We start from the raw sequence: 19706 nt of genomic DNA on the forward strand, positions 1-19706 counted from the left end.
CTGCTTATGTAAATAAATGTGTGTATGTGCCTGCTCATATACTAATGTCTAAATCTCATATGTCACTGGGGTTTAAAAAGTGCATACACAAACGTATACACAAGAGCCCAGAAAATAGTATGCTTTGCTCACCAAGTAGTGAGATCTGGTTTTGTATTTTTTATTTCTTTGATGAAGAAAATGTTTACCCATCCTTACAATTAGTAGTACTGATAGTCAACTTGTATTATCAAGTACCATTAAATTATGACATTGTCGTCAAAAATAGCAATGATTTTATTTACAATTCTCTCAAATTTGTTGCAGATTTAAACATAAAGTAATTATATTCACACATTTAAATCAACACCCACGCAAAATGTACATGATACAAATGACTTTTTTAATCATGGACTTGCATGTTGTACTTCTTTGAATGATTTAGCTAATCACATTATGGAACACAAACTGTAAATTGTCTTTGCTTATCATATGTGCATTTGTTTTGAAAGCTGAATTTTTATGGCCCTTAAACCATGTCTTTTCGAATCCTGTTGTTATTTGAATTCTTTTCCAAATCTTCCATTATCAAGTCTTCATCACTCGTTAATGGCTTTCTTTTGTCAGATTCTCTTTCATTGTTACTTTGTTTTTCAAATGTGGAGTCTTGGTGTCCTTGATTATGGGATCCTGCTGGCAAAATGGCATTTCCTTGAGCCCTGTGAGAGTACATGGATCTTCTCTCTATTTCTTCAGAGCATAGCTGTAACTTGAAGGCAGCTTGAAAACCACGCCGGAAGTTCTCATTGAAGAAACCATAAATAATTGGATTGATGCTGCTGTTAAAAAATGCCAACCAGTGCGCAAAGGGATAAACATATATATTAATTACTTGGTACTGGTGTTCTGTTAGATTGGCATAATCCGAGAGCATCATTATGGTCCACAATGGCAACCAAGAGAGGATAAAGAGCAAGGCAATAATAATGAGCATCTTGATCACTTTTCTCTTTCTACGAGAAACTGAATGCCTTTGTTGCTGATGATTCTTATTTTCAATATTTATTTCACTCTTAAATAAAGTGATTCCTATCCTAGCATACATAATAACAATAAGTGATAATGGAGCAAGATATATATTAGAAAACAAAACAGTTGTATATATTTTTCTCATCTGGGGATTGGGCCAATCCTCACGACACCATCGAATAGGATTTGTTTGATTGCTACCACTAAGGACAACCCTAAAATGTTTATCTTCTTTTACATGAGACATAACAGCAGTGGGACACATAATAGCAATGGCCAAAACCCAGATAACTGCTATAATGACGACAGCTGTTGATATTGTCAGTTTTTGCTTGAAGGGGTAAACAATGCATCGAAATCTACAAAAAAAAAGGAAAGATATGCATTATGGGAACAATAAATACAAAACTGTACATTATAGTTGAACACAATGCAAAACTGATGAATACACAAATATTAATATTAAAATGAATATTGCAGAATAAATATTTCACAAAATAAATTAAAACTATGCTTTATTATAGGTTGGCAACACAAGATAAGTTACATTAACCCGTTAATGCCATTATGGCATGCTATGCCGTCCCAACATTAATGGGCTTAAACGCCGTTAGGGCGGCATAGCACGCCGCAGCGTTTAAGCCCACCCACTTTTCCATGATTCCTCCCAAAATGCAGTATGTGGTGGGGGGGGGGGGGGGGGGGGGGCTGTGCCTGGAAACCCCCTGTGCCCAATCAGTGGTGATCTGAAGTTTGTGATCGCAGTGACAGACAGTCACTGCTATAACTGTTACAATGTGTCAGCAAATGATTTTAAATCCCTGGCTGACACATTGTCTCTGCCCATCTCCTCACATGACTTCGATTTGAGAGAGAGAGGCAAAGAGATCGTTGCTGGCTGTCCCTGTAGGAGAAAGAGTTCTAAAAATTCAGTAAAATTCAAAATATATATTTTTTAACCCTTTCAGTGCTGATCACAGCATTAACACTGTGATCAGCCTGATTAGGGCTGTTAGTACATTTGTATTATTATTAATTTTCATTTTTAGGGTCAAAAACTAATTTTAAAAAATTGTTTTGACACTTTGTTAACCCCTTCCCTGCTGCCGTGATCACTGTACTGTACAGTATCACCAGTGATCACTGTAATTAGAGGGCTCTCTGATCAGGCTAACTCTATTTTGGGGTTTATTTTTATTTAAAAAAAATATATATAAAAAATAAATAAATAACCCTCTCAGTACTGATCGCAGCAGTCTAAACTGCGATCAGTACATTTATTTTATTTTATTTTTCGTGGGTTTTTAAGGGTGTTTAGTGAGTGTTAGGCAGGTAGGAATTTAGTAATGCCCCCCTAGGTTTTTGTTTAGCAATTATTAGTCCCCCCCTAGAATGGCACGTTGCTACTCTGCAGAGGAGGCATACGCCATTCTGGCAGGCAGGGATAGTGACACTCTGCAAGACAGTGACACTATCACTGCCTCTGACATTGACCTCTGAGTGAGTCCTTCCCCCCTAGTTTTTAAAAAAAATTAATTATTGATTAGTCCCCCCCCTAGAATGGCACGTTGCTATTCCGCAGAGGAGGCATATGCCATTCTCGCAGGCAGGGATAGTGACACTCTGCAATTGAGCCTCTGAGTGAGTCATCAAGTGATGGTGCCCCACCACCACCTACAAGAGGACGCTCAGCAAGCTCAATGCCAGATGGAGACTGGGTGCTCTCAAACCGGGCGTCGCCAGAAATACCTCCATTCACGGCAACCTCTGGCATCACTGACAAACTAATTTATGGCAAACTAATTTATTTGCCAACCAATATCTGACTGCGAATCCAGGGTCACATTACAATCGGCAAAATATGTGGCACCCCATGGATCTCGCAGAAATGCGCACATTTTGGGCTCTAATTCTAGTTATGGGTATCATCAAAAAGCCAAGTATCAAGTCCCACTGGTACAAACACCCCATCCTGGCTACCCCTCTTTTCCCAGGGGTTATGAAGAGGAAACGCTATGAGCAGCTGCTGCGTTTCCTCCACTTCAACAATAACGCACTGTGCCCCCCAAGAAACGACCTATTGTTTGACAGGCTCTACAAAATGTGGCCCCTAATCCAACTCCTGTCAGACAAATTCTCCCAAAATTATGTCCCTGAAGAAAATATTTGTGTAGATGAACCCCTAATGAAGTTTAAGGGTAGATTATGTTTAAGCAGTATATCCCTTCTAAGCGGTCCCGATACGGTGTAAAATTTTACAAACTGTGCAAATCCAAATCTGGATATACATTTTGTATTTATCAGGGGAAGAATAGCCATCTTGACAAGTGGCAAGATAGTTTGGGACCTAATCCTTCCCTTGTTAAATAAGGGATACAGGCTATTGGTTGACAACTATTATTCAAGCATAGAGTTATTTAAAACTTTATTTTGCTTTGAAACCCTAGCCTGTGGCACAGTGCAGAAGAATCGCAGAGGTTTTTCCCAAACCCTGGCAAGTGGCAAACGCAGTAGAGGCTCCATTGCAGCGTTCCACCAGGATCAGTTGCTTGCCCTTCGCTTCACTGATAGGAAGGATGCATTCATGTTGTCTACAGTGCATGACAAAACGTCAGTGCCAGTGTCTGTGAGAGGTGGAACTGGGTGCGTTGTAGACTACAGCAAGTTTATGGAGGGAGTAGACTTAGCTGACCAATGCATAGAGCCGTATCTGGTGAACCGAAAGAGTAGGACCTGGTACAAGAAAATTGCAATCTGCGTGAAACAGATTGCAATTTTCAACTCCTATGTGCTTTATAGAAAGGAAGCCATAGGTAGACCATACCCATTTCTAGACTTTATGGTCCAAATTTTGTCTCAAATTGTATTTGCCCTGGCCCCCAATCCTAACCCTCCTTTGGAATCCAAAGACTTTTCAGCAAACATTTCCATTCCAGAATCCCCCCCCCCCCCCCCACACACACCCTGTAAAAGATCACCCCAACAAAAATGCTGTGTTTGCTGGAAAAGAGGAGTCTGAAAGGACTCCAGTTATTATTGCCCCTCCTGTCCATCCCTACCTGCCCTCTGCATAACAGACTGTTTCAAAGTCTACCATACAGAGCTGAACTATTAAATCACTTTGTATGGGACTTTGGCAGTTTTGTTTGCTTCATTTCCCTGGATTCCCTGACCTCGGCTTGTCCTGACTACACTTTGTGAGCTGCCTGTACCAACCCATTCGCTTGCTCTGACTTCTGGATTCCCCTGACCTTGGCCTGTCCCTGTTTACCTTAGCTATTTTAAAGTGGCTACAACACACAACTCAAAATACTACATTTGTAGTACTTGTTAAAATGTGACTTTACAAAGTAAAACTCTAATCACAGGGTTAATACTGTTACTAGCACTGAAAGTGTTAATAAAATTGCTTTAAAAAAAACAAAAAAAACTTCTCAAACTTTTCACACAGTGACTCTCTGTGTGAGATCAAAGATCTCTCTCTCTCGCCTTCAGAACAAAGTGTAGGGGTACTGTTCTATTTGTGAAAAACCTGCAAAAATTGTAAATGGGGTTACTGTTATATTAAGGAGACAATTTTAAATAAAAAATACTGATGTTTTAATGCACTAACTAATCAAGATTATTACATTTCATGTGAAAATGGAACATGTGTGTAAAAAAAACACAACTAAAAGTATAACTCCCTACATGGGCACTACATGTCTGTTAAAGTGGCTAGACCAAACAACTCAAACTATGGCATTTAGAATACCCTGGGCTATCTGCTTTTAAAAACACTATGCCATCATGGGTGTAATTTTCTCTCCTGGGCTGCCATACTTTCTCAAAAGTGACACATTGCCAAAAGTGACACATTTTCCAACTTACAAGCTGAAAAGGGCATCTAATATATTTGGCCCTGTGAGTTACCAAAACAAATTTAAATAATGGTAAGTGGGGGTACTGTTATATTCGTGAAACAATGTGTAGTCAAAATACCGAGGCTCTTTTGCAGTAATCCATATCAGGAATATGAAATATCTTGTGGAAATTGAGTTAATGTGTTTGAAAAAGCACAAATAAAACTATAGCCGCTATCTTCATTTCTGATAAACTGGTTAGGCCAAACATATCAATACATGACATTTAGAATACTCTGGGTTGCCTACTTTTGAAAATAGTATGCCATAAAAGAGGAAATGTTATTACCCAGACTGCCATACGCTCTCAAAGGTGACATAGGCCCAGAAAATCACTTTGCCAAATTTCCTACTTTGAAATGGACATCTAATATATTTGTCCCTTTGACTTCCCCTAAAAACCTGAAAAACTGGTACATGGGGGGTACTGTTATATTCAGGAGACAATGTTGAAAAAAAATACTGAGGCTTTGTTGCACTAACTCATATTAGGAATATGAAATATCCTGTGGAAATTGAGTTAATGTGTTTGAAAAAGCATAAATAAAACTATAACCGGTATGCCATGATGGGGGTAATTTTAATTTCTGGGCTGCCATACGGTCTCAAAGGCAGCATAGGCCCAGAAAATCAATCTACCAAATTTCTACGTGTAAAAACATAAATGGGCAAGCCCTATATTGGACCCTGTAACCTTTAAAAAAACACCATAAAACATATACATGGGGGTACCCTTGTACTCATGAGTAAACATCAGAAATGACCAGAAATTTGAGTGTTTCAGAGCAATGAAATGTATAAGAACGATCATATCATCACTAAAAGTACAGTTGTTATGTGAAAAAATGCAAAATAAAATCTGAACACCAACTTTGGCTACTGTTTGTGACTAAGTGGCTATTACAAAAGACTGGACATAACCCATTTTGAATACCCTGGGATGTCTACTTTTCCAAATGGTATGCCATGATGGGGGTAATTTTCCTTTCTGGGCTGCCATATATTCTCAAATGCAACATAGGCCCAGCAAACCAATCCAAAAAAATTCTATGTGTAAATAAAATTAATAGACAAGCCCTATATTGGACCCTGTAACTTTTGAAAAACACATAAAACATGTACATGGACATTGCTGAATACAAATGTGTATGTTTTATTGCAGTAAAAGAGAACAGTATTATGACATTCACAGTAGAAATGCCATGCAGAACTTGAAAAATAACCACATTTTGTCATTTTTCAAAGTTTTTTTGATTTGTTTCACAAAAAAGTTAGTTCCATATATAAAAATTTGATATGAAATGAAAGCTCTGATTCCCCTGAACAAAATTATATATAATAAGTATGGGTGTACGTAATATGAAAGAGGTAAATTATTGTTGAACAGACATATAGCCAAATTATGTGGTTTGTTTACAATTTTTTTTTGGATCACAACTTGTACATTTGGCTCCGTCCTTAAGGGGTCAAACATTTTTAAAAAGAAATAAAAGTTGCAATATTGCATACTTTGTATTTTGATGTCAACTTTATGACCAGTTTAGATTAATTTTAAGTCCATGATAAACAGAGTTTAAGTTTAAAGAATTGTAAAAAAAAAACCAAAAAAAAAAAAACCTTACGAATAAAAATAGGAAAATAAGTCCCAAATAAGTAAGCCTTCAGGGGGAATCAACAGTTATTTTGCTTTGTTGACGACTCATATAATGTGCAGGCCCACCAAGAAAGTGAAATGGGCATGTCCACCTGGCATCAAGCATGTCAGGATAACTGATAACCTTCCAGCTAGCCCCCTACATAAAATATAATGCATATATGCTGCTGAATCTCTCTCTTTGCATTGTCCTAGTGCCCTGGGTCCAAGCAAGTAAGTCTAATGATGTGCTCATGCTGTTCTGCCAGAGGAAACTTCCCTGGTGTCTTTGGATGCCAAACACCAGATAACTAATTTGGAACAGAAGGGTAGGATGCTTAATAGATTGTACCTCTGGGACAATTGGGAGGCTTGTTGGAATAATAATGAATATGTATTTAATAAGTGGATGGCAACATCTAGCCTTCAAAACGTTGCAAGATTATTCACTAAAGTGAGAAATTAAAATGAATTTCTCATTTTTGTTCAAAGTAGTCAAACTGGAAAGCTTCTCTAAGCTAGCTTTTCTTCCAATGTGTTTACTATAGCTTTATATTTACATGGCCTTGAATTCACTTTAAATTCTTACTTTAGTAAATTACTCTAGTGTGTAGATACGTACAGCATAAAATCATTTTTTGGGGAATCTACATATTTAGCTTGTTATGTTTATTTCATTTTTACTTTCTGTGTGTCTGGGCACATATGTGAGTGTTACAAGTGCATTTTCCTAATCTAAATTGATTTTTTTTTTTTTATGAATGCTACATTTTTTATTTTATGGTATACAATGTTCAAACATCTGACTTCTTATTTATGGTTCCTATTAAACGTGTTCCTATTTTCAAAGGTATTGACTAACTGTAAATTATATTTTTAGTAAAAGGCATGACTGCTTACGTATGCATTTATTAGAAAGAGTAGAGCTATGAAAGGTTTTTATTGAATTGCTGCACTGTGCTAGAACACTTAAATTGACTGATTCATCAAATCATCTCTAATACCTCACTGCTTGATAATCTTCCCACGTAAAATAGCAAAGAATTGATGGTATGTAATATAATTTGAACAAAACTTCTAATACATTCTTAAATATTCCACTTTCATAAAAAAGTGACCAAGAGTCAGGGAGAACCTTATGTTTTCAGATTTCCTCTGAAATCATTACTATATGCCGAATATACGGTAGTAATATCTTCTGATTTCCTCCTAAATCATTACTATATGCCAAATATAGTAATGATGCCCATCAGTGATCATTCATCTTTTATCATCATCTTAGTTGAACAATAAAACAGTAAGTCCCTCACAGATACACATATATCAGATTGTTTAAATATGACTGTTATTATTATGAGTAGCTTTAAAAAAAATAACCCTTATGAAATCTAGAAATATATATATATTATATATTTTTATATTGTGTGAAACTGTTGGGAATTGGGGTATGCAATCTCTCTACTGCAAGAATGATAATGCAGTACTGTATTTATAGTTCATTACTGATTATCTATGTATGTGTCAAAGAAGGGAGGTATGTGTGTAATAATGATGTGTATAACAAGTATGTTTTAGGTAGTGCCAGTGAGAAAAGTCATGAGTTTATTTGAATGCAGTGTAAATGTACAAATACATTGTCTGTGAGAATGTAGAACAGGTGTGTGTGAATGCAGGGGTTTATTTATAGGGAATTATGTAGCATGTGAATGTAGTGGTGTATTTGTATGGAATGTTGGTGTGTGAATGCAGGAGCATATGTGTGTGTTCTTCCTACCACCTTCCTGTCTCTCTCTTTCTTACCTCCCTTAGATACGTCTCTCCCTGCCTAATCCCCTTAGATGTTGCACTTCCTCTAGACCAATGGTCCTCAAACTGTGGCCCTCCAGATGTTGCTGAACTACAACTCCCATGATTCTTTGAATTACATAGAAAGCCAGAGAATCATGGGAGTTATACTTCAGCAACATCTGGGGGGGCAGAGTTTGAGGACCCCTGCTCTAGACCCTCTTAGTCTGCATAGATAACTTTACCGCTCCCTCAAATGCTGTGTCAGAACTCAATGAAGCTCAGAGTCTTAGATCACGTGAGTGATAGAGGAGAATCATAGTCTTACCATGTTCATTCTGGGTAAATATATTTGTATATTTCCTAATGACCCATACCTGAAAGTAGTAACTCACCCTGAATAACATATTATACACTAGAAAAATTAATAATGAGCAATTTTATCTTACATGACAGCAATAGCTAACATTGATAAGTGGTAGCAATAACTAAGAGCCATAATGTTGGCATAATATCAGAGGAGATGTAGAATGGCGCCTATCACTGAATAAGTGTATATCTTTTTTATGCCCTTGAATAGTACTGTATTAAAAGCTGCTTTATTGTGACATATAAAATACAATAATGCGTTAGAGCTCTTTTCGTTTTTTACTTTTAATGTATCAAGATAGTAGATGTTGTATTTACTGAATCATTGTATCTTTTCCATTAAGATTTAATAGCATTAATTGCTTAATCTCTTGAACCAGACATTATTTAAAATTCCTCACTAGAGTGCTCTAGCAATTTATTTTAATTGATCCAAACAGCTGTAAACATTATGTGTAATCTATTGAGAATTATGACACTCAAAGCCATTAATGTCTGTGATGCAATATACTTCTCACAGCTGACATTAAGAAGATCTAGGATACGGTTTTATATTAAAGAGTTAAAATAGGCCGTCTGCAAAATATATTGAAAATACACAAAAAATAACATTTTCATAAGCACAAAACACAATTTTGACAATTGGAATCTGGTGTTAAATTTGTTAGATGCAAGCAATAATTTTACCTGAATGGTATTCTATGTTTTCAGAAATTGTTTTGAGTCACATGGCTCAAACACATTATGCTCCTATACTTAATTATTAAATTAATAAATGGATATTATATATATTATATTTGTGTTCGGGGCAAAAGCCGTAAAGTGAGCTAACTATACGTTGGTATACATAAGTGAATTTATGAAATAAGTAATAATATGAACAAGTCGGCTGTGGTGTGCCGGAACCGACGAAGCGATAGGCCTGTAATAAAAGAGGGCCTACCCTAGATATTGATGTGAGTAAAGGGAGCGGTTCGAGGGGCAAATCGCTAGAATCAATTACAATATTGGGGAGAGGTCTGGTGCTCCTTAAGAAGGGAAACCAGGCCCCTTCCACAGCTACAGGCCCAACCTTACATATATATTAAGTTGAGTCTTTCCAATATATAATAAGCTCTTTATGAAACAAATCATTAGAACATATCTATACACTTTACCTGCTACAGGCAATACAGATTACGTCAACAAGAAAATTTAATTAGAGGTAGTTTTTTTTTATTTTAAATTGAATTAATTTCTAATGCATATGCATATGTGCACACTTCATGATTGATCACCCATTTGTGGACATACAAACCACAGCTGTACATGCTCATTTACTTATTATGCATAAGAGAATATGCAGGAGAAGAGCCCCAAAGCTATTCTATACTATAGATGCAGAGAATAATGTAACTTTCATTTCAAGCATCTACATTAAATTTAATAAAATCAAACTGCAGTATACTCTGTCCAACTAAAATATGTGTTAATAGAAATTGTGCAATTGTTTCAAATGTTTTGATTGGAGTTTTAAAATATATATTCGTACAATATAATAATAACAACAATATTAATAATACATAAGATTAATAACAATGAGTCTATAAAATGATTAATACAATGAATATAAAAAAAGCAAATAAACAAATGTAATAAAGATGAAATAAAATGGTGGGAAAAATAATAAATAGAAAAAGAAATAAAACAATAAAATAATCTTATATACACAATCATCCATAAAAAGTTACATATTTTTAGTTATTTAACATATCCTATATGTATTTCGTTTGATGAGTTGGAATTTTTTTAAAGAGACAAATTTCAGGGATCAGTTGGGGAATTGAATCAGTAATTGTATATATTCATTTGTTAATTGATTTCCAAAATAAGCCCACCTTGGGACAAGTCCACAGTATGTGAAACAATGAGCCCACTTGTCTACACTCTTTCCAACATTTGGCAGAATTAGTTCATTTAAATGTATTTAGTCTAGAGGGGTTGAGATTCCAACTATGAATGACTGTAAAAATGTAGAAATTGTGCAATTGTATCATCACTGTATTAGTGTTTTTCTTAATCGTTAAAGTCATTTTTCTTATATGCAGTGGTAGATCATCCACAGATGCAGTTAGGACAGTGACCCACAAGATAATTGTTGATATAATAAAAATATCTATTGCTGGTGGTAAAAAATTAAAATGCTTACATTGTGTCTCTAGGGGTAAGGGTTAACATACAAATGTCTGTTATCAATGGTAAGCATGCACAATGCAGTGTCACAGTACTTTAATCTGTCTTCCATTTCTCTATGTTGGTTAGTTTATCAGAGAGATTACAAATTCAATCCATGTTTTATTATACATATGTTTTCCTGTGTGTTCTTTATTTGTTCCTTATTTTTCCACAAGTGTTCTATAATTATGACATATTATAATTTTCAAATATCTGTTGCATATATTTATATTGTTTTAAAATATTTTGTGGATATCATTCTTGAGCTTGAACAAACAATATTCATTTCAATTATTTATCTGGACGAACATGCAAGAGTGAATAAGTTAAAAAATTTTATGTGTTGGACCATATAAAATAATATATTTACTGCATGTGACATTTCAAACAATATCAGTTTTTGTCTGTTTTTACAAAAAAATCATTATACTAATCCCTGACTGACAGGTAAAAAAAAACCTAAAACCTATCCACTAAGCTATTCGTGAACTTACATTGTTACAAAACTTCAGTGTCACTAGTGTGTATGTGTGTGTGTCTGCTGAGAATGTGTCATCCAATACCATCACTGTATGTCTCAGAACTTATTATATACAATTTGTATGGCTTTATTAAAGTGTACAACGAGGATGGTGACATGGCTAATAAAACAAAAACTATCACAAGAAACTTCTCAGCCAAAGACTAATATCCATTGTTGTTGATAGCTTGGAATGAAACAATGCGGAAGATATTTTATTAAAGACAAATAATCTTGTAAACACAGCTGGAAAACTACCCATCCTAGTCCATAAACAAAATACAGTCTATGGATTAAAACAAGGATGGAAAACCACCTGGGATTAATTGATCAACAGAAACTAAGTGGCCTGGGAACCCAACGAACGTTTCTAGCAAAAGTTATAATGCAGAATATCTTTAAAGGGACAGTATAATCATGAGATCAAATACAGCGTAATGTAGTTGTTCTGGTATCTACAGTCTATACTTGCAGATTTTTTTTTTTTATATAAATACTGCATTTTCAGAGAAAAGGCAGTGTTTGCATTATTACCTAGTAACATCACTAGTGCCAGTCACTTAGACAGTCACTAGGGTCAGTCTCCACACTCTGTATGGAGACGCTGAATGTTTCCTATAGAAATGCATTGATTCAATGCATCTCAATAAGGAGATACAGATTGGAACAGCGCAGCATTTTTCCAAGTATGCACAATAAGCTCCCAATACTTTGCTATCGGAAAGCATTAGATTGGGTGAGACCGTCAAATTTGATGATCTCAGCCGAGGAGGGGAAACAGGCCAGCCATGGCGAGACTGCCACAGCGCTGGATAAAAGGTCAGTAAACTACCTCATATGAATGTGTGTGTGTGTGTATATATAAGTCGAGATTGTAGCCATATTAGTCCAGTGATGTATATGTAAAAAAACGATAAAATCTTGTAATACCTTTTTTATTGGACTGACAGAATTTTTTAATGACAAGCTTTCGGGAGAACCTCCCTTTCTCAAGTCTGAAGCATTTCTGAACAAGACGACATATAGAATTCAAAGTTGAGTTGTGATACAGGGGTTAAAGCGACATGAGTGTAGATAAGACACAAGTTTGTTAAAAAAAATAGACACCATTTTTGCAGAGGGTCATAAATATCTTTCTGAAGAGCAGAGTGAGGGGGGAGAGAGGGAGAAGAAAAACAAACAAGCAGACAGTGCAGAGGATGGTACACTTTATACATGCACACACAAATATGTGTATGTGAACGCACAAACACATGTACACAGGGCTGCCATCAGAAATTTGGGGGCCCCTGACAATGCACAAGGTCTGGGCCCCCCCGCCCCCTCCCTCCTGGGCCCGCCCACGCCCTACCTAGTCCGCTGACAATGATGCGGGACTGAATGTGGTGTGTATAGTGGAAGTGAATTAGAATGTGTGTAATGGATGTAGTGTTTGTGTGTATTAGATACTGTTTGTGCAGTGAATGCAGAGTGTGTGTTTGTGTAGCAGATGCAGTGTGTATAGTGAATGCAGAGTGTGTTTGAGTAGTGGATGTAGTGTGTGTACAGTGATGTAGTGTGTGTTTGTGTAGTGGATGTAGTGTTTGTATGTACTAGATGAAATGTGTTTAGTGGATGCAGTGTCTGTAGTGGATGTAGTGTGTGAATTAGACGGAGTGTCTGTGTATAGTGAATGCAGAGTGTTTCAATTTGTGGTGGATGTAGTGTGTGTACTGTGAATCCAGGATGTTTGTGTAGTGGATGCTGTGTGTACAGTCAATTCAGAGTGTGTGTCAGTATAGTGAATCCAGAGTGTGTGCATAGTTTAGTGAATGCAGAGTGTGTGTTAGTGTGTAATGAATGCAGAGTGTGTCAGTGTAATGAATGTAGTGTGTGTGTGTTAGTGCAGTGAATGCACAGTGTGTGTAAATGTGTAGTGAATGCAGAGTGTGTGTTAATGTGTAGTGAATGCAGAGAGTGTGTTAGTGTGTAGCGGATGCAGAGTGTGTGTTAGTGTAGTGAATGCAGTGTGTTAATGTGTAGTGAATGCAGAGGGTGTGTTAGTGTGTAGCGGATGCAGAGTGTGTGTTAGTGTAGTGAATGCAGAGTGTTAATGTGTAGTGAATGCAGAGAGTGTTTGAGTAGTGGATGTAGTGTGTGTACAGTGATGTAGTGTGTGTTTGTGTAGTGGATGTAGTGTTTGTATGTACTAGATGAAATGTGTTTAGTGGATGCAGTGTCTGTAGTGGATGTAGTGTGTGAATTAGATGGAGTGTCTGTGTATAGTGAATATAATAATAATAATAATTCTGTCTTGCAAAGACAGAATATTCAAGGATATAATCTTTCAATGTAGGGTAATAACTGCTTGATTCAAGGATAAATCTGACTGCCATTCTGGGGTCAAGAAGGAAGTTTTTGTCCTAGCTTGTTGCAAAATTGTGCTTCAAACTGGGTTTTTTTTTTGGATCAACCGCAAAAAACAGGTGTGAGGAAGGCTGAACTTGATGGACGCAAGTCTCTTTTCAGCTATCTAACTATGTAATAAGAGTGTTTCAATTTGTGGTGGATGTAGTGTGTGTACTGTGAATACAGGATGTTTGTGTAGTGGATGCTGTGTGTACAGTTAATGCAGAGTGTATGTTAGTGTAGTGAATGCAGAGTGTGTGTCAGTATAGTTAATCCAGAGTGTGTGCATAGTTTAGTGAATGCAGAGTGAGTGTTAGTGTGTAATACATGCAGACTGTGTGTTAGGGTGTAGTGAATGCAGGGTGCGTCAGTGTAATAAATGTAGTGTGTGTGTAAATTTGTAGTGAATGCAGAGTGTGTGTTAATGTGTAGTGAATGCAGAGAGTGTGTTAATGTGTAGTGAATGCAGAGAGTGTGTTAGTGTGTAGCGGATGCAGAGTGTTAATGTGTAGTGAATGCAGAGAGTGTGTTAGTGTGTAGCAGATGCAGAGTGTGTGTTAGTGTAGTGAATGCAGAGTGTGTTAATGTGTAGCGAATGCAGAGTGTGTGTCAGTATAGTGGATGCAGTGAGTGTGTTACTGTGTAGTGTATGCAGAGTGCATGTTGTATTAATGAATGCAGTGTGTGTATTGTATTAGTGTATTAGTGTATGCAGTGTGTGTGTTAGTGTATGCAGTGTGTGTGTTGTATTAGTGTATGCAGTGTGTGTGTTTTGTTAGTGTATGCAGTATGTGTGTTGTGTTAGTGTATGCAGTGTGTGTGTTGTATTAGTGTATGCAGTGTGTGTGTTAGTGTATGCAGTGCGTGTGTTATTTTATGCAGTGTGTGTGTTGTATTAGTGTATGCAGTGTGTGTATGTTAGTGTATGCAGTGTGTGTTGTATTAGTGTATGCATTGTGTGTTTTGTCAGTGTATGCAGAGTGTGTGTTGTGTTAGTGTATGCAGTGTGTGTTAGTGTGTAGCGGATGCAGAGAGTGTGTTAATGTGTAGCGAATGCAGAGAGTGTGTTAGTGTAGTGAATGCAGAGTGTTAATGTGTAGTGAATGCAGAGAATATGTTAGTGTGTAGCGGATGCAGAGTGTGTGATAGTGTAGTGAATGCAGAGTGTGTTAATGTGTAGCGAATGCAGAGTGTGTGTCAGTATAGTGGATGCAGTGAGTGCGTTAGTGTGTAGTGTATGCAGAGTGCATGTTGTATTAGTGAATGCATTGTGTGTATTGTATTAGTGTATTCGTGTATGCAGTGTGTGTGTGTGTGTTAGTATATGCAGTGTGTGTGTTGTATTAGTGTATGCAGTGTGTGTTGTGTTAGTGTATGCAGTGTGTTAGTGTGTAGTGGATGCAGAGTGTGTGTTAGTGTAGTGAATGCAGAGAGAGTGTTAATGTGTAGTGAATGCAGAGAGTGTGTTAGTGTGTAGCGGATGCAGAGTGTGTGTTAGTGTAGTGAATGCAGAGTGTTAATGTGTAGTGAATGCAGAGAGTATGTTAGTGTGTAGCGGATGCAGAGTGTGTGTTAGTGTAGCGAATGCAGAGTGTGTGTCAGTATAGTGGATGCAGTGAGTGTGTTAGTGTGTAGTGTATGCAGAGTGCATGTTGTATTAGTGAATGCAGTGTGTGTATTGTATTAGTGTATTAGTGTATACAGTGTGTGTGTTAGTGTATGCAGTGTGTGTGTTGTATTAGTGTATGCAGTGTGTGTGTTGTGTTAGTGTATGCAGAGTGTGTGTTAGTGTATGCAGTGTGTGTGTTGTATTCGTGTATGCAGTGTGTGTTTTGTCAGTGTATGCAGAGTGTGTGTTGTGTTAGTGTATGTAGTGTGTGTTAGTGTGTAGCCGATGCAGAGTGTGTGTTAGTGTAGTGAATGCAGAGTGTGTTAATGTGTAGTGAATGCAGAGTGTGTGTCAGTATAGTGGATGCAGTGAGTGTGTTAGTGTGTAGTGTATGCAGAGTGCATGTTGTATTAGTGAATGCAGTGTGTGTATTGTATTAGTGTATTTGTGTATGCAGTGTGTGTGTGTTAGTATATGCAGTGTGTGTGTTGTATTAGTGTATGCAGTGTGTGTGTTGTGTTAGTGTATGCAGTATGTGTGGTGTGTTAGTGTATGCAGTGTGTGTGTTGTATTAGTGTATGCAGTGTGTGTTAGTGTATGCAGTGTGTGTGTTGTATTAGTGTATGCAGTGTGTGTGTGTGTTAGTGTATGCAGTGTGTGTGTTGTATTAGTCGATGCAGTGTGTGTGTTAGTGTATGCAGTGTGTGTTGTATTAGTGTATGCAGTGTGTGTTTTGTCAGTGTATGCAGAGTGTGTGTTGTGTTAGTGTATGCAGTGTGCGCTAGTGTGTAGCGGATGCAGAGTGTGTGTTAGTGTAGTGAATGCAGATAGTGTGTTAATGTGTAGCGAATGCAGAGAGTGTGTTAGTGTGTAGCGGATGCAGAGTGTGTGTTAGTGTAGTGAATGCAGAGTGTTAATGTGTAGTGAATGCAGAGTGTTAATGTGTAGTGAATGCAGAGAGTATGTTAGTGTGTAGCGGATGCAGAGTGTGTGTTAGTGTAGCGAATGCAGAGTGTGTGTCAGTATAGTGGATGCAGTGAGTGTGTTAGTGTGGAGAGTATGCAGAGTGCATGTTGTATTAGTGAATGCAGTGTGTGTATTGTATTAGTGTATTAGTGTATGCAGTGTGTGTGTTAGTGTATGCAGTGTGTGTGTTGTGTTAGTGTATGCAGTGTGTGTGTTAGTGTATGCAATGTGTGTGTTGTATTAGTGTATGCAGTGTGTGTTTTGTCAGTGTATGCAGAGTGTGTGTTGTGTTAGTGTATGTAGTGTGTGTTAGTGTGTAGCGGATGCAGAGTGTGTGTTAGTGTAGTGAATGCAGAGTGTGTTAATGTGTAGCGAATGCAGAGTGTGTGTCAGTATAGTGGATGCAGTGAGTGTGTTAGTGCGTAGTGTATGCAGAGTGCATGTTGTATTGGTGAATTCAGTGTGTGTATTGTATTAGTGTATTCGTGTATGCAGTGTGTGTTATTGTATGCAGTGTGTGTTGTATTAGTGTATGCAGTGTGTGTGTTGTGTTAGTGTATGCAGTATGTGTGTTGTGTTAGTATATGCAGTGTGTGTTTTGTGTTAGTACATGCAGTGTGTGTGTTGTATTAGTGTATGCAGTGTGTGTGTTAGTGTATGCAGTGTGTGTGTTGTATTAGTGTATGCAGTGTGTATGTTAGTGTATGCAGTGTGTTGTATTAGTGTATGCAGTGTGTGTTGTGTCAGTGTATGCAGAGTGTGTGTTGTGTTAGTGTATGCTGTGTGTGTTGTGTTAGTGAAAGCAGTGTGTGTTTTGTCAGTGTATGCAGAGTGTGTGTTGTGTTAGTGTATGCAGTGTGTGTGTGTTGTGTTAGTGTATGCAGTATGTGTTGTGTCAGTGTATGCAGAGTGTGTGTTGTGTCAGTGTATGCAGAGTGTGTGTTGTGTTAGTGTATGCAGTGTGTGTTGTGTTAGTGAAAGCAGTGTGTGTTTTGGAAGTGTATGCGGAGTGTGTGTTGTGTTAGTGTATGCAGTGTGTGTGTGTTGTGTTAGTGTATGCAGTATGTGTTGTGTCAGTGTATGCAGAGTGTGTGTTGTGTTAATGTATGCAGTATGTGTTGTGTCAGTGTATGCAGAGTGTGTGTTGTGTTAGTGTATGCAGTGTGTTGTGTTGGTGTATGCAGAGTGTGTGTTGTATTAGTGTATTCAGTGTGTGTGTGTTGTGTCAGTGTATGCAGTGTAAGTGTGTTGTGTCAGTGTATGTAGTGTGTGTGTGTGTGTTGTGTTAGTGTGTGTTGTGTTAGTGTGTGTGTGTTGTGTTAGTGTATGTAGTGTGTGTGTGTGTGTGTTGTGTCAGTGTATGCAGTGTGTGTGTTGTGTCAGTGTATGTAGTGTGTGTGTGTGTTGTGTTAGTGTGTGTGTTGTGTTAGTGTATGTAGTGTATGTGTGTGTTGTGTCAGTGTATGCAGTGTGTGTGTGTGTGTGTGTGTAAATGTGCAATCTGGGGAGGGAGGCAGGGGCATTTTCACATAAATAAAAAAAATTAAAAAAAATAATTAAATGTTTCTCCCCCCTCCCTGCTTACCTGTGTCCAGGGAGGGGGGAGTTTCCATGATCCCTGGTGGTCCGGTGGGGGGGCCCCCCGGCTCCCTGTTACCGCAGAGTGGGCCCAGGCAGCACACAGCTTCTTCCCTTCTCTCCTCCAATAACTCTCGCGAGACCCGCGGAGTGTTGCCATGGCAACCGGGTCTCGCGCTAGTTATTAGCAGAGAGGAGAAGAGGAGAAGCTGTGGGCTGCCTGGGCCCCCTCTGCGGTAACAGGGAGCCGGGGACCTGCGGCTGCACACATAGATAGCGATATTCGCTATCTATGTGTGCAGAGAAAGAAAGTGGGGCTCAGGACTGCCAGAGCAGTCCGGGACCCCAGGGCTGCCGGGCCCGTGACAACCGTCATGGTTGTCACCCCCTGATGGCGGCCCTGCATGTACATATACATATTCATAAACACATATACATACATGCACATGAACTCATATACACAAATATAAATACACAGTAATATATATAAGCATACATGCATACAAGTGTGGGAAAGCATAGGTCTACACATAGTACTTTGTATATAGATAGAATAAACATATAGGAATGCATTTTAAAGTGTTGATACATATAACAGAACAGTAAGATAATGCTGGGAGAGTGTTCATGTAAAGTGTTGGTAGTGGGACAGGAAACCCAAATCAACACTCTCCCAGCATTATCTTACTGTTCTGTCATATGTATCAACACTTTAAAATGCATTTATATATGTTTATTCTATCTATATACAAAATACTATGTGTAGACCTATGCTTTCACATACTCACACATACACACAAACACACACACACACATACACATACACTTACAGAGACACACTCACAGACAAACACACTCACACATACACTTACAGACACACACACTCACAGAGAAACACATACACACAGACAAAGATACACACACTCACACATACACTTATAGACACACAAATTATTAATATTAAATGTCCACCCAGCTTCCCTACCTGGAGAGCTGGTGTGGATCTGTCCCTGGGGTCCAGTGGGGCTGTCTACTGATGCCAGGAGCGGGAATATGACGTCAAATTCTGGCTCCCGCAGCATCAGCAAACATCGTGCGAGGGAGCAGAGCAGAGAGGTTAGAGCTCCCTCGCCGCCTTGGGCTTGAACTCTGCCGTGCCGGGGGGTCCTGAAGGTGGCCTGGCAGGAGGTAGCGCTTCCATCCAGTCGGTCACTGAAATCTTGCGCCCCCAAGCTGCTCGCGCCCGCCCACTCTAAAAGGAGAAATCCTCTCAAAAAGAGGATTTAGCCGCCGTAATCCCTACCGCCCACCTAGAATCCTGAAATGCCCACTAGTGGGCGGTAGGGACCAGGTTGATGACCCATGATTTAACCAATCATTGTTAACAAGAGTAGTCCCAGAAGATTGGAAGTTAGAAAGGTAGTAGGGAGGAGTCGTGCAACTATAGGCTAGTCAGCCTTACCTCAGTGGTGGGTAAAGTAATGGAAACCATGTAAAAGGATAGGATTGTTGAACATCTAAAAACACATGGATTTCAAGATCAGAGACAACATGGGTTTACTTCCGGGAGATCATGCCAAACTAATCATTTTGATTTTTTTGTTTGGGTAACTAAAATAATAGATCAGGGTGGTGCAGTAGACAATGCTCACCTAGATTTCAGTAAGGCTTTTGACACTGTTGCACATAGAAGGCTTATCAATAAACTGCAATCTTTAAGTTTGGATTTTTGCT

At 38.2% G+C, this 19706-nt stretch overlaps 1 protein-coding gene across 1 annotated transcript in view; it reads right to left on the reverse strand.

Moving 5' to 3' along the window:
* Positions 1-363: 363 nt before the first annotated feature.
* Positions 364-19706, reverse strand: part of NPFFR2 (neuropeptide FF receptor 2) — a 424393-nt gene continuing 405050 nt past the window's right edge. Inside the window, exon 5 of the mRNA XM_063425315.1 lies at positions 364-1367. Coding sequence (XP_063281385.1) covers positions 509-1367 — 859 coding nt within the window. The 3' untranslated portion in view covers positions 364-508. The remainder of the gene's footprint in view (positions 1368-19706) is intronic.

Source organism: Pelobates fuscus, chromosome 6 (genome assembly GCF_036172605.1).
Source record: "Pelobates fuscus isolate aPelFus1 chromosome 6, aPelFus1.pri, whole genome shotgun sequence".
In the NCBI taxonomy this organism is placed as follows: Eukaryota; Metazoa; Chordata; class Amphibia; order Anura; family Pelobatidae; genus Pelobates; species Pelobates fuscus.